The sequence below is a fragment of the Dendropsophus ebraccatus genome, chromosome 4 (assembly GCF_027789765.1).
Source record: "Dendropsophus ebraccatus isolate aDenEbr1 chromosome 4, aDenEbr1.pat, whole genome shotgun sequence".
Classification (NCBI taxonomy): Eukaryota; Metazoa; Chordata; class Amphibia; order Anura; family Hylidae; genus Dendropsophus; species Dendropsophus ebraccatus.
The window spans coordinates 147381976-147405311 of record NC_091457.1 but is presented as its reverse complement, the minus strand read 5'-3'; the positions used below and the strand labels follow the sequence as shown (position 1 = coordinate 147405311).

The following is a 23336-nucleotide window of genomic DNA, read 5'->3' as shown; positions in this document are numbered from 1 at the left end:
CCTGTACTTTTAAAAGATTTAGAAAAGGAAAAAAGCTGGTTTTGATGGATTAACCCTTCACAGTTATAAGGGCATGATATTAGTATTCTCATTGCTGTTATTAAGGGACGTATGCTAGTACCCACACAAGGGCTTCCTTTCCCTTACTTGTCGGTCACCATACAGCATCCACTCCTCAGTGCTATGCCATGGCTGCTCATGAGGGCTGATGAGGGATCATTGGCCTTTACTGGGAGATGATTTTCATAGTTGAGTACTATAGCTGGCATGTGGATAATTAAGGGGGTTACTGATGCACTGGGTTTGCAAGGTACAGAAAGGGGAAGGGGGAACAGCCCAACAAGAAAGGGGTTAGGCTGTGCCATATTGCAATGTGAATGCATTGTTTAATTGCAGTAATCGATCATTTCATTGCTGCATCGCTTTATTGCAGTAATTAATCAGCTAATTGCTATCTAGCCGTCTATCATTGCATTAATGCAATGAAACTTCAACATGAGCAAACATACCCGTACACTGGGCATCAAACTGCTACTAATAATGACGCTGATAAGCCTGCAGACTACAGGGAGAATGTAGTTTATATATAAGAAATAGCATTGTGTACATAGTAGGTGCACTGCCATTTAGACAAGCTAAGCCTTGACTTACCTTTCAGGCACAGCATGGGCCATCTGGAAGAGGTAGACAGGCTAGAGTTCTCCTGCACATAGCACTAGCTATGCCCGACACCGACTTCCTGTGATCCATCTCTGTGTCTCTTACTAGAGACAATCTAAGCCTAACAGGCGGCGGGAAGCAAGAAACCTAGTGGCCGAGACTTACCAGCTTTTTTGTTCCTGGGATAGTGAGTCATTTTTGGTAAGTAGAGTGATCCACAAATATGTTACGAATGACCTAGGCTCACAAATGGAGGGAAGCTAAATTACAGAGCCAATATAACTAAGCCAACATTACGTGCTGCTGTCATACAGATCAGAAACTGCAATTTTTTTTATTTTTTTGCTAAAACCATCGGCTATCCACCACTACTGCCTTTGGCTATCCACCGTTACTGTCATTGCTACTTCTGTGTGTTTTGCTCAGAAAACCACCCAGGTAAATCTAACGTATTTTATCATTCTTTGATCGGTACAGCGTCATAATAATAGTCAATGGTCATTGTGATTGCTCTACTTTCAAGTATTATATTAAAACATTATCATAAGAAACTATGGCTTTTAAAATGTATGCAAAAAAAAACCGCACATGGGTGATGAAAAACAGAATTAGGTAGGCATTCATTTGCACAACAAGCAGCATAAGATTTATAAGGGGGAAAAACAAAAATTTCAGTAAAATTAATATATTCCATTGCTTAAAACATCCATTCTAGGAAAACTGTAGCTTCCACTTCTTCTAACCAGAGAGAAATCAACACCAAAGAGTTCAGCAGAATTAATGGTCCGGCCCCACGAGGAGCCTTGTCCATGACAGTTCATAGTGTGGTCAACACACAATGCCCGGTGCCGGCGGCTGACTTCATAATAAATAGTATGGGATGATCATCTCCAGGCTGTCACCAGTTGTTAGTGTCTTCTTCCCAACCAAAGTTCTCTTCGTCCCAGCCTTCTGCTTCTGTCTGCAAAACAAATGGCGAGAAAAAAAATTGAAACTGAAGGAAAGCTTGAGGCATATCGACAGTCCTGAAGGCCACAAACCTATTACACCAGAATAATCTCACCGTGACCTTTCTATTCATAGGCGATAAAGGAGATGCCCAGATGGTTTTATGAGATGCAAGCTTCTAAGATTTAGGCTCAGTTCACACGGAGCAAAACTCAGGTTCAGGTACCAATTGTAATCATTGTACAGTATGTATAATGTGGTTTCCCCTGAACACAACAACCACCAGTAGCACCTACCCCCTCGTCTCAGAAGGTATACTTCAGAACCATGCAGAGGGAGGATGTGAGCATCACCCAGAACGCCACACTGGGGGCCCTTAAGGCCTTAAAGAGTACCTGTCCATTACAATTTCTCCCCAGATAGGATTGGCGCCAGAAGTTCGGATAACTTTAGGTACAACCATGACGACCCGACGCGGTGATATACAAAAGTTACGCCAGCAGAAGAGAATGCAGGCTAATCGGGGAGGCACTATTGAAAGGGGGTTATCCAGCATTAGAAAAATATGGTTGCTTTCTTCCAAATACAGCTTGGGGGAATCGAAGTGAATGGAGCTTAATTGCAAACCACACCTGAATTGGAGACAAGAGTCGTGTCTCTAGAAGTGGCCATGTCTGTCTAAAGCTGGATAACCCCTTTAACTATTAGAACAGTGATAGAAGTTTAGAGAATGTAAACCTAGTGGTAGATTCCCTTTAATAGCAGGATTTTGGTCAGCTGGAGGGCCATGACTTTGACACCCCTAAAATAAAGTATCTGGTTTCCCCACTATTCTGCAATTGTAGAGGCTGTGCAGTTCCTGTATATATTTGGCTGTGCTGCTGTTTCTGACACTAAACCACTAGGACACAGTTTCTAACGGAAAAAAAAAAGGCTACAATGACATTAGATGTCATATAGTTTATGCTATCTGTCCATATAAATTGGCATACAGGAATTGGGTATGCAGAGGTTGTACCTCATTGTACTCATGGCAAACCATTTATGTTTATTAAGCTGAACCCAGTCTACCAGTGGCTTAGCTTGGTCCATTTACAAAATGTATACTTTTGGATTTTTATTTTTTTTTTAAATAGAATTAGCGTTTTAAAAAAATAATAAAAAAATAAAAAATAAAAAAATTAATTTTCGAGTTTCCAGCCCTATATTAAAGATTTTAAAATTTTTACCTCTTCAACTTCAGCAGCAGCAAATTTGGATGAAAATGTAGCAGACTGGTCACTATTTGGCTCGGTGTTATGTACAGTGTCTTTATTGTATCCGAGAGAAGAAAAGGCCGTAGGAATCTTTATTTCTGGTGCCATATCGGCAAAAAAATCCAACTCTGGGTCTCTGCTTTTGCTCTTGACCTTTATTGTGAATTCGTCCCCTAAACTATTCCAGGACTCGAGTTTCTTTTCGGAGACTTTATCCTGTGCAGGTTTGGGTAATATTAATACTGAGGATGACTGGGGGTCCGGGAGGGGAATCTTATCCACACTAGGGACAGAGTTCAAACTGGGAAGTCTCTTCTCTTCCACATTTACAAGTGCTTCATTCAAGAGATTAGCAGCTCCAGGTTTCGGAGACTCGGGCAGACCAAAGTCATCCCACTGCTCGGTATCCGGGCGGTCCGCCGGCTCTTCCCGCTTTTGTGGCTTGCTGTCACTTGTGAAACCATCAGCTTCGCTCCAGTCCGGCCAATCTTCTGGCGATTGGTGCACTTGTTCACATTGAGGGGGGAGAGTTGTTTTGACCACCGGAATGTCATTTACAGAGTGTGACAGGTGATATTCTTGAAAACATGAATAGGATAAAGGGGAAAAAAATAAATATCCAACAACAATCTCTCTCTCTCATAATGTAGGTATGTTACAACGTTATATAAGTTTGTTAAAGCAATGTATTAGCATAAAGAATTGAGTCTCTGCAGAACCCCTTTAAGTAGTACAAAGCTCCATCTCCCTTAAAGCATAGGTACCATCAGGTACATCGCTTTAAGATTTATACATCATTTATACAGCCCAGCCTGGAGCACTGGATGCAGGCATGTCGGCCCCCAGTGAGGGGAGGGAAGAACGTCACACAGGGGGCCGGCAGACCCGCCTCCAGGGCGTCAGGCCGGGCCAGTGACCGGGAAAAGACCAGCGTCCAGCACGGGAACTGTGCTGCGGTTCAAAAAAAGGACCACAGCACCAGCATCCCTGGGCCAGCGGCGGTCTATTGAAGTATAAATCTTAAAGACATTTGCTTTAAAGTGAATCAGCGGTTTAGAAGAAGTTTCGTACCTTCTTCCTCGGCACTGTTTTCAGGATATCAGCGCTGGGGGTGATAGTGCACCTAATGCCTCATTAGCATAGGGAATAAACTGCTTATATCCCGAAAACAGCACTGAGGATGAAGATAAGAAACTTACCTTGATCCTCAGCGCCCTGTGCGCTATAGGGACATGTCAGTAGGTTAGATGCTTCTAACCTGATATTTTCCCTATAAAATCACCAAAAACAAAATTTTTCTTGGTATAAAAAAAATATGTCATCTAACGGAGAGGAAAAAACAAACAAAAAAGCAGTTAAATGGCACTATTCCAATAAAATTTAACTTTATTAAAGGGGTTGGCACATATACTATAGGTCAGTACATGTATAAGTATACAGCTGTGCCTACCTCCCATGTGTGCAGCAGGACAGCTCCCCCTTCTATAATATGGCTTCTTAGGGGGAAGCAGGTCCCTCTGCTTGTGCTCCATGCTCTCACAGAGTAGGTAAAATGTGGCCAACACACACACACACACACACATACACATACATACATACATACATATATATATTTATTAGGGCTGGGCGATATTGGCCTAAATCAATATCTCGGTTTATCGTTGATGTAGACGCGGTAACGATAATTGAATGATAATTATGACACGCCCTGTTTGCAAGCCACACCCCTTTGGCAAGCCACACCCACTTGGCTGTGTCAAACTAGCGATTTTGTTTCAATATGTTTTAAAAAGAAACTCACTGAGCAGCAACACAAGGCTGGCCCATTTACTCTATAGTTGTTATTATTATTTGTCATTATTAGGGGGTCTCAGAAGAGACTTGGGCGTGTATAACTAGGTATACAGCCATTACAGGACGTGTACATACAGGTATACAGCTATGTACACACTACAGGACGTGTATACACAGGTATATAGCTATGTATATAGAGGTAATACAGCTATGTACACACTACAGGATGTGTATATACAGGTATACAGCTATGTAGTACATAGTTGTATTGCTATATATACACATCCTGTAGTGTGTACATAGCTGTATATCTGTATATACTTGTCCTGTAGTGTGTACATAGCTGTATACCTCTATATACACATCCTGTAGTGTGTACATACCATAACTACCATAACTAACTACCATATAATACACTATATCCAACTGTAATATATACAAATGTACTATACATATTACTATGACATAATACAATATATATAACTGTACCATATAATACACTAGATAACTGTACAATATATACATATTACTATGACATAATACAATATATACAACTGTACCATATAATACACTATATACAACTGTAATATATAGACTGTATGATATAATACCATATATATATAGAACTGTGCAATATATACAACTGTATGATATATGACTATAATAGCCCCAGAGCAGCGCCTATGACTAGTAACATCCTTCCTAACCTCACATTCTCCTCTCTTGTGGAGCCTGACCCCATCAGTAGTACCCAGCACCTATGTCCTACGGAAGGACACGGCACCTACGCTATATAGGACACTTACAGCTTCTATGGTGAGGTCACATTGGTAGATGATCTGCGTTAATAGGCCGCTTGCTGTCCCCGCTCCGTGACGTCACCCCGCTAGCAGTGTTCTGACTATTACAAGTGGGGACCGGCCGGCTAAAGTGGCAAAGATACGGGCGGTGCGGGGCGACAAAGCTGACCCGCTGTGACAGGATGGAGGCAAGGGAGAGAAGCCCAGGACCCCCAGCACTGCATGCTGTTATATAGAAAATGCTGAGAGACTGAGGAGCTCCGTGTGAGAGCGGCCGGGAGGGGAGCCTGACCTGTCAGTGTCCTGGGGCGGGCGGGTGGGTGAAAATACCGCAGATACCGTCCTGGCGAAGTTGAGGTCAGTTAACCGACGCCAGGGACGGTATCTGTATTTTCACGGTATACCGCCCAGCCCTAATATATATATATATATATATATATATATATATATATATACATACATACACACACACAAATACATATACATATGTGTAAAAAAAAAAAAAAAAGGGGCCGGTAGTTTGTTCTAATGAAAACTCTTACTTTCAACGGGAGAGTCGTTCCTTCTGAATTCCTTCAAAGAGTCTTGTGTGTGCAATTCTGTGTTAGTCAGACAATTCGGGCTTACTTCTGGAAAGTTGCTTTTGGCGAGTACAGTGGATAAGCTGTTCTGTGCCGTCAGGCTGAGATGGTTGTTGGCGGAGTGAAGCGGAGAACCTAAAAAGGGAACAATAGGCCACACCAAGAGATAAAGCAGCAGTCTAATATGATTAGGGTTACAGTATACACATACAGGGCTCCGCTGGTCTCACCCACACAACACTTCCTATTTATACACTTATATTTCTATATATGGGCAAAAATAGCAATACATGAATAGAATACAGACCACATATAGTGTCAGTAAATGCGGAGGAGACGGTAAATGGTGTCTCAGCCAGCGATTGCTTTAGTCTGCATACATTAATGCTACTTCCAAAGCATTCTAGTTGCCTGGAAAAGATGGACACAGTCCTAGGAGAGCTGAGACGATCATCACACCAGCTACATTTCCTCAATGAGGATCCCCAGATCTAGCCAAGAGCACAGAACTGCTGACTAGAAATGGGCATCGGGGTTGGCTAATACTCTTAGTTGTGGTACTTCGATGGAGTCTTTTCTTCTTTCAAATTCACTGGTGTCAAAGTTATACGGATTCGTAAATTACTTCTATTTAAAAATCTCCAGTCTTTCAGTACGTATCAGCTGCTGTATGTCCTGCAGGAACTGGTGTATTCTTTCCAGTCTGACACAGTGCTCTCTGCTACCACCTCTGTCCATGTCAGGAACTGTCCAGAGCAGGAGAGGTTTTTTAATGGGGTTTGCTACTGCTCTGGACAGTTCCTGTTGTGTGCTTTTTAATACAGAGTAAGGCTAAGTTCACATTTTGTAAGAGACCAGCCGTTCCGTGACAATGCAGTACCGGCCCCTGCATCAGAACTCCCCACTGCACACAATAGAGGGTGCGGCCGGAGCTGCATGCTCCATTGTGTGAACTGACAGAGTTTTCTGCGGCTGCTTTTCAGTAAATGGCGGCCGCAGAAAACTGACATGTTTCTCGCGGCGCCGCTAGGGATCCCGGCCGGAGTGTATACTATGTGTACACACTCCGGCCGGGATTCCCTCAGCCTGCAGCACTACGTAAGTACTGCAGAAATCACGGCCATTGTAACAACCGCCATAATTTCTGATGAAGTTACGTAGTGTGAACATGGCCTAACGACGCATGTAATGTCTTTCTACACTAGATCCAGACTAGATGGCAAAGCCTGTGTAAGGTTTGGCCAAATTCATACAGTAAGACACATAAAAGAAACTCCTGTCATTTTCTATACTTGTATCTGTTTATTTTCCCGTTAGTTTTTCTTTTTGTTTTTTTGGTATTTTTTAACTACACACATTTTTTTTTTATTCAAAACTACTATTACTGAAGTCTATAGAGCTGAAAAACAAAAAATAAAGCCATAAAGAAACAATACATCCAGAAACAACAACTGTGCAAAGCTTAAAATGGGGGAAGATTTATAATTACTGTCATTAGTGCCTATGGCAGCTTTTCAAGAACACAAGCAATATAAGAAATCGAAGCTTTTTTTGGATAGTTTTATAAAACATTCTAAAAGTTATTTTATTTTTCCCAACTTTCTAGCGACATGAGCATTACTTATATGGCCTGAAAACGCACTTTGTAAATTCTACCTATGCAGGCGTGGGGGCGCTCCTCAGCTGGGAACTAGTCACCGCTGGCAGGAAGCCTCTGTGGCCATCAGGCCTTTCTGGGAGTGTTGGCATATAGGAGGCAGTAGCATCACAGAGGGGCTATCACTCCTAGAGAGGTGTGATAAGAGGGGTTATCTAGCACTACAAAAACATGCCCACTTTCCACTAGAGACAGCACCGCTCTAGTCTCCATTTCAGATGTAGTTTGCAGTTAAAGGGGTGCTCCAGCATGGGGGCACTTTTTTGGGGGGACCGGGGAGGAGGTGGCTGAAATAAAAGACGTCCACTTACCTCCCCGGTTCCAGTGGCGGGTCCCGGTGCCCGGTTCCCGGTCGCTTCCTGGTGTCTGACGCCGCCCGAGACGCTACGTCTCAGGGCCGCTCACCTACTCAGTGAAGGAGGCGGGATCCGTTTGAAGTCCGCTCGGATCCCGCCTCCTTCACTGAGTGGCTGAGCGGCCTTGAGACGTAGCGTCTTGGCCGGTGTCAGACACCAGGAAGCGGCCGGGAACCGGGCACCAGAGCGCCGTGATGCGGGACCCGCCGCTGGAACCGGGGAGGTAAATGGACGTCTTATTTCAGCCACCTCCTCCCTGGTCCCCCCCAAAAAAGTGCCCCCATGCTGGATAACCGCTTTAAGCTCCATTCACTTTAATGGAACAGAGTTGGAAAACCTACACCCAAACTGGAGACAAGAGCGGTGCTTTCTCTGGAAGAAAGTGGCCATGTTTTTTGTAGCACTGGATAAACCCTTTAACTAAGAAGTTTTCTTCCAACAGTGACTGGTTAGCAGCAGAGGACTGCCCCCAGCCTACATAGGTAAAACATAGGTAGAACATTCTTTGGCCATATAAGAACACTGATAACTATTACTTATATGGGGGGGGGGGGGGGGAATACAATCAATTTAGTAGCGCGTTTCTTTTAAAGGGCTTATCTGACACCACAACTTATTGTTATTTAATAAAGTATTAGTAAATAAAGTTAGCGTACCATCTGTGTTTTTTCATCTGATGCCAACTGTGCTCCATTGTCCTCATTAACCCACCATTCTGTAAGAAACTTCCTGTTCCTGCAGTACACTCCAGCCGGTAATTTAGCCAACAACCTCCCTCCTGCAACACCCCCTTACTATAAAGCCAGGAGCCTCCAACATAGTGTCGGTTTATCCCAGATTACAAAAAACATGGCTGCTTTCTTCCAGAAACAGCAACACTCTTGTCTCCAGTTTTGGTGGGGTTTCGCAATTTAAGTCTGTCATTCTTTTTTTTTTTTTTTTTTTTTTTTTGCAGAAATCAATAGATTTTTAAGAAACTTAATTAGGTTATATTAAGCAGAAGAGTTTTCTTTTGTTCCCAAAGAGCTGTTTTGCAGCTTTCCTTCCCCCCCCCCCTCACTTATCTGCTCATTATCAGGAAAAGTCATCTTCATTAAAGAGGAGCAAAGGGAAGACTGATCTACTGAGTCCATTATAACCTATGAAGGGGGGAGGGGCCTAGCGGGATGCATGAGCAGGAACAGGAAAGAGCCAGCTTGTGCAGTTTGGAGACTGGGGGGGGTCATTTATTAAGTCTGGTATTTTTTTTTGTGCCGGGCTCAAAAATGCCCCCACATCGCCAATGTTTGCCAGATTTATGTAGAGGAACAATGCCTCTACATAAACCCCATGCACATGAAGTGAAACCTACACCAGCTCAGAGCCGGCGTAGGTTTTCTTAACATGTTTCCACCAGCCCCCTCCCCGCCCCTCTGGTGCAAGAGGTGCAGAGGTGCAAACGCCTGTGGGCTCTCTGCGCCAGAAAATGGCTGGTGCGCCAAATAATAAATGCCCCCCTGTGTGTCTTGGCATGTAAAACGCTGGATTCATGGGTCACACTGATTACTACTTATCTGGGAACTTGCTGAGATAAGATTGCAGGATGTTGTGTTGCGCTGTCTCCTATACAGGAGCTGTTTGTCTACTTTCCGTGCTCCCTCACCCCCCGTAGACCATACCAGACGCAGATAAGTGGGTGGGGGGCTGCAAAACCGCTTTTTCAGTACAGAAGGAAACTCTTTTTCCTAATAAAACCTATTAGAGAGTTTCTTAATATCACTTGTATTATTGACTACTGCAACAAATAAATAAACAACAGTTACACTTTATAAGCCATTCACTTTAATGAAAGAGTAGCAAAACCTACAGCAGATGAGAGCTGCTGTTTGTGGAAGAAAGCGGCCATATTTTTTTAAGCCCAGACAACCCCTTTAATTCCTGGCTAGTCTGCGGAAGGAACAGGAAGTCCATCACAGGATGTACACTGGACATGAAAAGGGGGGGGGGGGGGCTCATGAAGACGACAAAGCAGAAAATTAGAAATCAAAAAACCCACAGAGAGGTAGTAAAATAACTTTATTTACCAATTTATATAAATTTATTAGACTGTTGGGAAAAAATAAAAAAAAGTTTCATTGTCAGACAACACAAAGTGATGAATAAGTGGGAGGGAAACTGTGTCTGGACGCTTCCATGAGCCCTATAGATTATCTTCTGCCAAGAGAACCATCTCACATCTAACACGTTTGGTCCTATTATTTAGAATAAAGCTTGTCCCTGAACACAATGGGGCCTAGGGCGACAACCCGATCCCCTGACATGAGCCGTAACTCTCCACAGCACGGGGCAGCAAGTAGTGGCAAGGACCTTTAAGATGGAATGGGGGGACTCAGACCCCAAAGGATGAACTCCAACCGATGAAAAAGTGATGACAAATCCCAGCACACTGCACGGCCTTGCTGAAAAAGGTCTCATAGGGGATTTTAAAAAAAAATTAAAAAATTGCCAATATTGTACAATGAAGTCTACATCCATGATTGCAAATAATCCAGTCATGGGAAATTTCTTAGTCCAAGCTCCAGAGATCTGAGGTATATTCAGAGTTACAATGTACGCATCTAGGGTGACTCTCAGGTATAGTCCATCCCTAGGGTGACGATGCAAGCGTGATGCAAAAGACACGGGTGATCAGAGAATCCGCCACACAGGGGAAGCAAAGATCCAATAAAGAATACAAAATATTGCTGGCCTCATAGTAGTAACAGAAAAGGAATGACAGTATATAGATTGAGGTCCTGAAATATAGGAATTCCATAACATCTATAATTTCCGGATCACAGCACAAAACTGACTGGAAAGTCATAGCAGGAAAGCCAATGAGAAATGGTTCCCGTCTCGGAGGGGCCTGGACGGCTGTATGTAAAGTTACACTTTGTTTTGGCTGTTTAGCAGGAAATCTAATATCCAAGAAAGATATTCTAAGGAAAGTTATTGAATAATGGAGAGTGAGAAGAAGAATATCCCGGTCATCCATAACCTGGGCCTCAATTTATATAGAAGTTCATTGTCAGCAAAGTTATATCCAGTCAGGAGGAGAATGAAGAGGTGTGAAAGGCAAAGCTACGGAAGAGAAATCCAAGATTTATTATGTTATCCAAAAAATAAAAAAGTCTTCTATGTACCAAATAAAAAGTAAAAAAAAAAAAAAAGTAAAAAATTTATACTTTACAGTAAAGTATTTGGCGGTCAGACATGCACACTGCCACTTTATTCAACTTAGAAGTTATCGGCACAGAAAGTTTCAATAACTGATGCACAGCTACTGTAAGTTCAAGGTGCTGAACATAAAGCAAGTTTCCATGTTGATAACTTCAAGATATTTTGCAAATCTGATTGCAGTAAAAAGTTTCTGAGAGAATTCTGGTCTTCGCTGATATGCTACATGACCACCTTCCCATTGGGAAAAACTTGCCTTTGGTCCAATATGGCGGCTTTTAAGATGGCAGCCACGCTCCGGACATAGAATAAGAGATAGCCCCCTCACCCATTACTTGCTGGGGTATTCAGATATGTCATTTTCCCTTTCGTTTTGGAAAGAGACTTTTGACCCCCCCTGTATATGAAGGAGATTGCCAGACGAAGAGCAAAGCAATAAGAACAAACATCTGCTGATATGGGAGTGTTTTGGGCCTTGATGTGCAGAGCAAAATATCACTCAAACTGATCTGTGATCTAATGGTAACAGCCCATTACTGTGACCAGTGATCTGTACACCCAGGCGGGCAGAGAAGTAGGGGACAAGGAAAGAATCCAGCCAGATTCATGGTATCCATGATTAAGAGTGCACAGACACCATTGAAATGTGAGCGCAGTGTTAAGATGATTATTATTTTATTACTTTCTTACGTCAGTGTTTTATCCCCTGAAGCTTGTTTTCTTGCAACTATAAAAATGCAGAGGCAACTGAAATACTGAATCCTGGGGGTACTTGCATTCTATGGTCAGCTCTCCTGTCACACAGCACCAGAACCTCTAACCACTAAGTGACATTATACTGAGTGATTGTTACACAACAAAGAGGATTGTCTCCTGGTAAGCTGGGGCAGATAATATAATAAGCAAAAGTTAATATAATTGGCCTAAAATAATTGCTCTCAGTTGATATACAACCTGCACAAAGGACTGGGACGTCCTGTGTTTGGTTTCTTTTTTTTTTTTTCAAGAGAGAAAAGATCAAATACCGGCACAGAAGGAACATGGACTACAGTGTGGACGTATGTATAACGTTGATTTACACTTTCAAACGTAATAAATAATAATAATCAAAATTGCTTGTGATCACAACCACTATGGATTTAAAAAAAAAATAAATAAATAAAAAAATTGTGACAGGTGTCCTTTAAAACAGCACATTACCAGTCATCTGGTTCATAGACCCCAGTATATAAAGGGGGTTATCCAGTGCTACAAAAACATGGCCACTTTCTTTTAGAGACAACACGACTCGTCTCCAGTTCAGGTGCTATTTGCAATTAACCCTTTAGGGGACACAGCCAGTTTTCATTTTTGCGCTTTCGTTTTTTCCTCCTCGTGTATATAAGGCGCCTGCATTTTTCCACCTAATGAGCCCTTATTTTTTGCGCAACTAATTGTACTTTGCTATGGCAGATGTAATTTTTGCCTAAAATGTGCCGGGAAACCAGAAAAAAATTATGTGTGGTGAAATTGAAAAAAAAAAATGTTTTTTTTTTTTTTTTTTTATTGGGGGGGGGGGGGTTTGTTTTTATTTTGTTCGCCCTAGGGTAAAACTGACTTGTTATTTATGTTCCTTAAGTTGTTACGATTACAACGATATGTAACATGTATAACTTATTTGATGGCTTGTTAAAAAATTTAAACCTTTTAAAGAAAATATATGTTCCTTAAAATCGCTCCATTCCCAGGCTTATAGCGCTTTTATCCTTTGGTCTATGGGGCTGTGTGAGGTGTAATTTTTTGCGCCATGATGCGTTCTTTCTATCGGTATCTTGATTGCGCATATACAACTTTTTAATCGCTTTTTATTACAATTTTTCTGGATTTGATGCGACCAAAAATGCGCAATTTTGCACTTTGGGATTTGTTTGCGCTGACGCCGTTTAATTAATAGTTCGGGCGATTAATAGTTCGGGCGATTACGCACGCGGCGATAGCAAACATGTTTGTTTATTTATTTTTATTTATAAAATGAGGAAAGGGGGGTGATTCAGACTTTTATTAGGGGAGGGGATTTTGTGTTATTAAAAATACATTTTTCTTTTACTTTGCACATATACTAGAAGCCCCCCTGGGGTTAGGGTTATTCCCCCTGGGGAACTTCTAGTATATGCACTCTGATCTCTCATAGAGATCCATGCAGTATAGTTATACTGCATGAATCCATGAGATCAGTGTTCTATTGCTTTTGGCTGCTGCAGCTGAAAGCCATAGAATGGCGAGCCAGGATCAGCGCCATTACGGCGCAGACCCCGGCCTGGGATGGATGCGAGGATCGCCCCCCACAATCGCACCGCAGGGGGGCGATCCCCCCACTAGACCACCAGGTATTGAGATGAGCAAGTATTTAGAAGCAGCTGTCAACTTTGACAGCTACTTCTAAGTACTTAATTAGCGGGCACGGCGATCGGACCGTGCCCGCTAATAGCCGCAATCCCGGGCTACATGCGGAACCCGGGATCGCGGCAGTTCAAAGGGGGGAAGCCACGCGACCCCCCCCCTCTGAACTCCCATAGCGGCACGAGGACGTTCAGTAACGTCCTGGTGCAGCTATGGGTTAAGCTCCATTCACTTCAATGGAACTGAGCAGCAAAACCTGCACCCAAACTGGAGACAAGAGTCGTGCTGTCTCTGGAAGAAAGTGGCCATGTTTTTGTAGCCCTGGATAACCCCTTTAAGGAAAACTGCTGTGCCAGATGGATCTGATCATGACAAATCAAATGCAGCCACACTGTCAATGTGAGAAAATATGTAGACACTGGCACTTAAAAACCAAAAATAGATAGCTCTCTATAAATCACATCTAATCCTCTATACATAAACAGAATACATATGGGAATAGAGGTGCCAAGATATCCTGAGAATTACTTCTTTAAACATTATTGTGACTACACAAGGTGCAAGAACATAATCCCGGGGGAGCCTTGTGTATACCACCGTTACCAAGTGAGGGAGAAGGTCCCTGAGCTAGAGAAACCTTCCAGATCTTTCACAGGGATAAAAAGAAAATGCTGGTTGTGTAATAATAAGACACAAGAAGCCATGGTACTGAATCTATGGTCAGGTGTGCACATAGGCCAATCCTGACCAAAGGAACTTACAAGCAGGTCCACCTTGTGGCTTCAGCCATGGATAACCTATATCATCAGAGAGGGGGAACCTTCAGCCTCCCAGCTGTTACAAAATTACAATTCCCATAATGCCTGGACAACAAAAAATATGGCTTTGGCTGTCCAGGCATGACGGGCATTGCAACTGCTGGAAGGCAAGAGATTCCTCATCCCTGACCTATATATAATCAGCTTCCATCAGTTTTCACAATGGCTTCTAGGTGTGATATGGTTCTCTATGCACTGTGTTTTTTTGTTGGCAGATCTCTATGAGGTTTGACTACGGACGAGGTATCGGCTGCACTTACCTTCAGGAGATGTATCTGCAATCTTTGTAAATCCTGGGGTAGTACTTTTGAAAATCTTAACCCTTCCACCACCGACCACCGTTTCTGGTCCAAGTAAACACACCAAAGCTGCCAGGCCACGAAGGGTTACAGACACTAGCAAGTCACTGGTGTCACGTAAACCCAGGAGCACCTGAAAGAGACAAACATAAAATTGACACTGTTTTGCATATTGAAGAGGTTATACAGAGGGCAGAATAGGTCCCACCTGTCAGAGGGAGGAAGTGAAGTATCTTCTGGGACGAGACGGAGTAGGTGTATGTTGCAGGTATTGTTCAACTTCTGCCCAATGTTACTGATGTCACAGCAAATTGCGTGAAACATGCACCAGTCCCCTTCTTATTGCGGATGAGACCAGAGGGAGTAAGTGGAGCACTGGAGAGCAGAACAGGTAGGACCTTCTCCGCTCTCTGGATAACTCCTTTAAGGACATAGCCAATTTTCAATTTTGCCACTCCGTGGTGGAGCACCAAGGGCAAGGAAAAAGTTTTTTCTTCCTCCTGGATAACCCCTTTAAAAGGAGTTCTGTCAGTTTTTTATCATATGAGCTGCAGATATAATAAAGAGCTTACAGACTCCTTTAGATGGAACCAATCAGCAGTTTGTGCTGATAAGGTTCCCTGCAGCACAGTATAGATCTACTGTGCAGTTTGCGGAGTATACCAGGGGAAACATGGGGGGAAATTATGTTTTAATAGGCATCACAGGGTCGGAAGAGGGATGGCAACTAGTCATCTGGGTGGGGAGCCCCTCTTCCAGCCTCATGCAGCAAAATAAAAAAATCTTTTTTCACTTTGTAAAGCTACTGCTGCACCAGAATAGGGTATTCTCCACGAGCTGCACAGCAGATTAATACTGTGCTGCACGGAACCATATCAGCCCAATCACACCAATTAGTTCCCTTTAAGGGTATAAACCCACACACCGTATATGCAGCGTATTTACTGCTGCGATACGCAGCAAACTCGCAGCAAACTCGCAGCAGATTAGATCTAAATAACTGAACACAGCATCAAATCTGTACCAACAAATCTGCTGCGTAATTGTTGCATATCTGCTGCTTATACGGTGTGTGGGTTTATACCCTAAAGGAAAATTATCAGCAGGTTCATGAAAAATCTCCCCGGCAGCCACGTACCTCATGTTTCCAGGACCGGTGTTCCTTTCTTTGCTGTTTTCAAATACTTTAGAAGGAAATATGTTATTAAGCCTGTTAGGAGTTTGGGGGCGTTTCTCAGCCCCCCCCCCCCCAGTGCACCATTCGTCCTGCCCACCTCCTCTGTCAGTCACTCCTTCCTATGCATATTGAATTATGCTTAAACAGGCCGGTCTTTCGGTAGGCGTGGTGAGGTACACGGCTACAAGGAGATATCAGCAGCTTCGTTTGCACAAATCTGATGATAGATTCCCTTTAAATAGAACCTGTGGTCAGTCCCCTCTAAAAACATTTTATGTATCACATACTTGTGGAAGAATAATGTCTTTCAGCTCTTTTAACGTGAACAGCTCTCCATATGCGTCTATGTGGGTCAGCAAAACCACTCGGACATGTTCTTCATGCACTTCGAACATTTTCATCAATACTGGGATGACTTTGGTCTGGAAGAGAGCTGGGGACAGAAGACAATCTTCACGGTTTCTTCCCATAATATCTATAGTCAATCAAAGGGGAAAATTGGTTACATATTTTATACACATACATCCAATATATCACCCTGACACCCCATTTAAGACTTCTATGATGACATATAGGTAGAGTTTATAAACAAAGGAACCCTTTACCCTAAAAGGTGATCTTATAGCGTGACTGGAATTTACCTCTTTTAGGCCTAAGAAGATGGGGCAAGAAGCTTTTTACAGCCATAGGCTCAGCAAATACAAACTGGGTGAGAAGTAAAGGGACCAGTCTGGAGGAGATGAGCTCTTCTGGCAAGGAAGATACTCTGTCAAAGAGAGTCCTAAACAAGAGGAAAAGCTTTATTACACAACCTTATACTGACAATTATACACACATTCATTTATAACAGTTCTTTAAAAGTCTACAGCTCCTGTGCCGACATATACTGCTGTGTGAGCACCTTTGTGTGTATGGACCCAGCATTGATTTTGGAGAGTCCATACATCTGTCTTATGTGTATCGGGCCTCTGGACTCTGATGGAAGTGGTCAAGGAAAAGTATTAGGCATGTGGAATTTCAAAGTCAGATCCTTTCATTCTCAAGGGGAGATAAGCGGTGGCTGCCAGAGACGTCTAGCAGCAGCATGTTCCCCTATCCCCATTGAGAAAGAGTGACTAAGGGCCGTATCACATGGGACGATTGTTGTTAGAAAAAAAATTGTTAGATCATTCGGATTTAAATGATAATCGTTTTGTGTAATAGCAGACAAAGATTAAACGACCAACGAGGAATCGTTGACCGTTTGATTGAATCTGGACCAATTTTCGTCGTTGATCTTCACAAATCGTTTGGTGTAATAACACGTCGTTCCCTGGTCAGCCAAGAAAGGACAAGCACAAGAACGACTGTAAAGAACGATCATCGTCCTGTGTAATAGGGTGAACGATTTAAGATCATTTATTGCCGAAAAATCCACCCTAAGTGAGTGTGCATGTGCATGGAAAGAACAGCCACCCAATAACAAACAGTAAAGGTGGCCATCAGTTACAATAGATGGAAGTGGGCTGATGCTTAAAGAGGCACTGAAGATGCTGCAATGATGGCGCATGCACTGCGCCCCCTTTTAAACTGATCGTCTGGGGTGCCAGGAGTCAGACCCCCACCATCTACCATCCGGAGGATAGCCTAGAAATTTATAAGGCTGAAAACTCACTTGAAAAACTCATTCTTCTCATCTTCAGTTTTCACAGTTAAACTTTCTAGGAAGTTGACAACTTCGACAAAATCGTTTCTAGTTAAGGAAAATAAGACATCAAAGAATATGATAAAAATGTGTGAACCAAAGAGATGCGCAACATGACATTATATTCATAACTACTATACAAAATAATCAGTGAAAAGCGATAGTAAATAGACTTAGTACATAGCTTCTAGAGCAGGTTTAGTGACTAGATTTACTACATTAAAGTGTCACTGTCGATTTATGACTTCAGAGGAGATAGCCCGGTGATGTAGCTGTAAATTAACTCTTTGTTGTCCTGTTTTGGTGCCTCATCTCCCTCCACCCTTCTCTTCTCCATAGACAATCATGAAGACAGGGGGGAGAGCTTCAAACAGCTTTTTCATGATAAAAATGCATTTTTCGACTAATTAACCCAATTACAAAGTTTCTTAAAAATCGCCTGTACTATTGATTTCTGCAAATAAAATTTAAACGACAGTGAAACTTTAAGTATAGAAAAGCCTCAGCTCTCCGCTATACTGTAGTTACTTACCTGAAAAAGTCATGGTTTAGTAAAGTTGACAGGGCAGGACGGAGCTCCGGCTCGGGGTTCAGGAGGGAGTTCTTAACAGTGGTCTTGAAACTAGAGAGAACGTCCGCTGGAAACAAAATTAAAAACATTGATTGATTTATTTCGATGTCTTTGGCTTAGCCCCTAATACGCCATCACTGTACAGTAATATGCTCCCTTTTATAGGCTATGGACACTCTTGGATTTTTTTTCCCCATAAACTTTCCTTTATTAAAAGTTTCCCATTGTACGGTAGGCTGTCTTATCTGTGACTGTTAGATAGCAGTGGGGAGGGGGTTATACAGCAGCAGTCTGCAGCCTCTATGGGAGCAACTAAGGAACATTTTTAGATAAGGACCTAAGGAGAAAATGTTTGGCACCATAATAAATACAAGGAAAAGTAAAAGGTTTTGCTGAGATGTCCAGTGCCTTTAAAGGGAAGCAGTCATCAGTATCATGCTGTCTGAACCACAGGCTGTGGCGTTCCCCACTAGCTTCGATTTGATAGACGTCTCCCTAGACCAGGGATGGGGAACCTTCGGCCCTCTAGCTGTTGCAAAAATACAATTCCCATCATGCCGGGGCAGCCGAAGCTTTATCTTATCTTAGGCTGCCCAGGCATGATGGGAATTGTAGTTTTGCAACAGCTGGAGGGCCGAAGGTTCCCCCATCCTTGTCCTAGACTCATAAGGAGACATTAGTCAGTCTGGGGTCTCTCCAAAGCTTCAGAGCCCCGTTCCCAGCCACAGTGACAACTATGATCAGATAATCAGTGACAGGGGGAGTATGATAGATCTGCATGGTACTTAGTTACTTACACTGAACTTTTACATGTGCCAGAAGACTTTCTACCAACCGTCCAAACAAGAAAGCATCGCGAGCGTGGCTTAAAGATACCGGCAAAACGCCAAACTCTGCCGACTAAAAAAGAAGTAAAATGGGGACAAAATTGAAATTTTTATATGTCTGACTATAGAGGAAAGCAAACAAGCAAAACGGTCACTGCACAGAGCAGCTATGCTACATATATACTGTACAGGCCAGTCACTGCCCAGAGCAGCAATGCTACATATATACTGTACAGGCCACTCAATGCCCACAGCAGCAATGCTACATATATACTGTACAGGCCAGTCACTGCCCAGAGCAGCAATACTACATATATACTGTACAGATCAATCACTGCCCAGAGCAGCAATGCTACATATATACTGTACAGACCAGTCACTGCCCAGAGCAGCAATACTACATATATACTGTACAGGCCAGTCACTGCACAGAGCAGCTATGCTACATATATACTGTACAGGCCAGTCACTGCCCAGAGCAGCAATGCTACATATATGCTGTACAGACTGGTCACTGCCCAGAGCAGCAATGCTACATATATACTGTACAGACCGGTCACTGCCAAGGGCAGCAATGCTACATATATACTGTACAGACCGGTCACTGCCAAGGGCAGCAATGCTACATATATACTGTACAGACCGGTCACTGCCCAGAGCAGCAATGCTACATATATACTTTAGAGCAGAGGTAGGGAACCTTGGCTCTCCAGCAGTTCTGCAACAGCTGGAGAGCCAAGGTTCCCTACCACTGTTGTAGAGACTGGTCACTTACCAGAGCAGCAAAGCAACATGATATAAAACAAGGTCAAGTCAGCTTTCCTTTGCTATACAAAGGATTGTATGAAAACGGGTTTTGTCTCCCAACAGTGGGAAAAACAAACAAACAAAAACTTTCCTTTCGGTTCAGGTTACATCTAAAATACAGCCTGCTATACCTAGATGTCTCAGGGAAGGAAGGGCCATGCAACACAATGATGTGACTCACACGGTGCATTAAGTCAGCTATAGAGTCCCTCTGGAGAGACGCTGGCATAATGTAACATAACTAGCTGGATCTGATCCCCGGAGGAGACGTGTCATTATACGGCCCCTGCGGGATTCATTATGAAGTGTGCAAACAAACCACATATAGTGTACAAATAATACAGAGACCAAAGGGGATGGTTATTGGCTTATACATGAAGGAGCTCCGATAGCAGGACTGAATAAAAGCTTCACATGCATGTTACTGTGCAGACACAAAACACAGGAAACTGGAAAGAGGATACAGCATTGTAACACACAGCACAAGGCAGGATGCCAGGACCAGATTGTGTGTTCATAACAGGTCTACATAATTTCTTAAAGGGATTCTCCATTTATCCCAAACATTCAAGGCCCTGTTCTGGAGATTAGAGGGGACTCACCCCTGTGGATAGGGGATAAGTTATTAACTCTGAATAGCCCTTTAAGTCCCAGAACACCCCTTAATGTCTATAGGAAAAAGATTAAACCTGACTAGCTGTATGTAGTGGTATCCTATATATATCATTCATTTTTATGGAATAGTGTAATGTAGATCTATTCTATCCTCTTAAAGCTATAGTCAGCTATACAGGCCTGATGGGCTTAAGGACACTCTATTGGTCTCCAGTACCCGATGGAGACCAACAGAGTGTCCTTAAGCCTGTCAGCCCTGTATAGCTTACTATACCTATGGATACACTTGGTGTGTACTGCTGTGACCGTTCTCATGTGAGGGTATGTGCACATCTTCGCTCGCCCCACAGGCTTTATTCTATGGTTTGCCAGATTCCGTCCGCTTGAAAAATAAACCCACTCATTCTTCGGGCTGACAGCAGAATCTGGCAAACCATAGAATGAAGCCTATAAGACCAGCAGAGATGCGCACATCCGTGAGCGGGGGCGAGCTGCAGAATCCGTGGCGGGTGATCCGCTGGGATTCTTTAGCGTGCACATAGAGTATGTTCACACTGAGTAAATCAGGCGAAATCCCACCTGACTCAGTGTCCCGTAGCCTGTCTATGGGTGAGCACACGCTTCTCCGCTGCCGTGGCTCTCCGCTCAAAGAAGTGACCTGTCACCTCTGAGTGAAGAGCGGCGGCAGCGGAAGAGCGGGTGCTCTCCTATAGACAGGCTAGGGGACACTGAGAAAGGTGGGATTCCGCCTGATTTACTCAGTGTGAACATACCCTAAAGCAGCAATACCAAAAGTTGATGTGAACACAACCCAACACTGACCCAGTATTTTTTTTTTACTACGCTAGAAATACGTTAGAAATGGGAAACCTTTCTATTCATCTTGTACACATATTCTTGTATATTATATGTTTCTCACCTCCGGAGACACCTCTGTCAGCTTACAGACCATTTCCATTCCACCCAATTTCCAGTGTCCATCTTCACTCACAAACACAGAGGACAAGCAAATGTTGTTATGGGAAACCTTCCCCTGTAAGGAATAAAAGGTTACTACCAGAATAAAAAGGGATTACAATACAAGAACTATGACACACACAGACTCAATTTACTTTAAGGGGTTTTCCAGATACACTTTATAAAAGTGCTCAGTGAGGGGATAAAGAGACAATAGACTCACCTTCTGCTAATCCTCCTCTGATGCCATACAGATAGTACAGGTAATTTTCAGTACTTCCTGTTCTCCATCTTACTACATAGAAAATGCCCACTAAGCCTGCTCTCCGCAGCAGCTAGTGATCAGCTGAGCGGGACTTTCCTTTGTGTCAAAATAGAACACAGGAAGCATTGACAGCAGGGACCATCACTGTTAAAATGACTCTAGAAGGGGATTGGTAACAGGTGAGTATATGTTTCTTTATTTACTAATCCAGAGCAGATTTAAAGTAAATTATGTCCTGTCCACAGTATACGGCACAACTAAGATGGGGGGAGGGGGGGTGTCTAACTGCTGGGGCCCTCCGTGATTGTGAGAATGTGGACCCCAAAATCTGTGCAACAGGGAGCTTCTCCAGTGGTTCCATAGGGCATGAATGTAGCAGCTGCACGCATGCATCTATGCCCCCCCTGCACACACACACACAATCCAACAGGGTCCCTATTCTTGAGATTGCTTAGCCGACACTGTGGATAGGACATTACTTTTTTTATGTCCTTCCTTTAAATGATAGAGACACTTAAAGAACTGCTCTCAGACACGGCCGTCGTTCTAAGTGTTCATCATGCCGCAATGTCTTGTCATGATAGAACTTTGCATTTTACTTTATCTATAATTCCAAACAAAATCAAGAATATTTCCATCTAAAATGTCACTCCCAAAAATAGATCCGTACCCTTTCGTGTAGGAATACAAGTGCCTGGAGAATATCGTAGATGCCGGAACAGATTTCGTCAGCTGAGAGCTTCTGGAGGAGCATTTCCAGGGGCTGCACCCGCTCCGTCACAAGGTAGATCCCATCCTCCTCCACCGTGCAGGAGAGAAATCGCAGGAGACACGGGTGACGTAAGGTTTTCAGATGCTTCAAGGGATAGAAAGGAGAGAATGATTACCAAGAATACATTTCAAGGCGATTACGGACAAATGTAAAGTCACAAGGTTTTGCACAAAATTTTTACAGCTTTTCATCAGTCTGCTCACTGTGTGCCAAGTGGGCGGGGTGGGCGTGGCTTTGTCTGAAGGGAGGCGTGTCTTACCCACATGTAAAACCTATGACTGATCAAAACAGACGTCCAAAAAACCGATACTATAAAAATCTGTAAGGCTGAGGTCTCAATACCATTTACCTGTTCTGTGATGGAAGTAAGAGCCCCATTACACAGAGCGATTATCTGCCATATCAGACCGATCTGGCAGATTATCGTTCCATGTAATAAAGACAACGGTCAGCTGAAAAGCTGATCCGCTGATCTTTGTCTTCTAAGATGTTTATAAATCGTCTGCTGGGTGTACATTGCTCTGTGTAATAGCTGATGTGCGGCTTACGGCTGATGACAGGGTAAAGTAAAATACAGATTATACTTACCTGTCCATGCTCCCCAGGTGTCCTGCAGACTTTTCCCCACTCACTGCAGCTGCCAATGGCAGGCTGAAACCTTCTGTGAAGTGGCAGAGCACCATGGCCCGTGATTGGTGGAGTGGTCGGTCACTTCACAGATGGTTTCAGCGTGCAAACGGCGACTGAAGTGAGCAAGGAATCCTCTGAACAGGCAGGAGGACACCGGGGGAACCTGCAGAGGTAAGTATAATGTTTATTATTTTACATTATCGAGCAGATCGGCATTCGCTTACATAGCCCTTAGTCACGCTGTAATGGTTCTGTCACGCAGCCCGGCAGACCTCATTGGCTCATAAC

At 43.3% G+C, this 23336-nt stretch overlaps 1 protein-coding gene across 3 annotated transcripts in view; it reads right to left on the bottom strand.

Moving 5' to 3' along the window:
* Positions 1-1099: 1099 nt before the first annotated feature.
* The window catches only part of SCYL3 (SCY1 like pseudokinase 3), a 25344-nt gene continuing 3107 nt past the window's right edge, over positions 1100-23336 (bottom strand). For all 3 annotated transcript variants that reach the window (XM_069967390.1, XM_069967391.1, XM_069967392.1), the window contains exons 2-12: positions 22317-22502; positions 21344-21457; positions 18973-19075; positions 18137-18242; positions 17575-17652; positions 16562-16701; positions 16208-16395; positions 14705-14876; positions 6001-6174; positions 2838-3442; positions 1100-1621 (exon numbers count right to left, since the gene is read on the bottom strand). In XM_069967390.1, coding sequence (XP_069823491.1) covers positions 1559-1621; positions 2838-3442; positions 6001-6174; positions 14705-14876; positions 16208-16395; positions 16562-16701; positions 17575-17652; positions 18137-18242; positions 18973-19075; positions 21344-21457; positions 22317-22502 — 1929 coding nt within the window. In that variant the 3' untranslated portion in view covers positions 1100-1558. The remainder of the gene's footprint in view (positions 1622-2837; positions 3443-6000; positions 6175-14704; positions 14877-16207; positions 16396-16561; positions 16702-17574; positions 17653-18136; positions 18243-18972; positions 19076-21343; positions 21458-22316; positions 22503-23336) is intronic.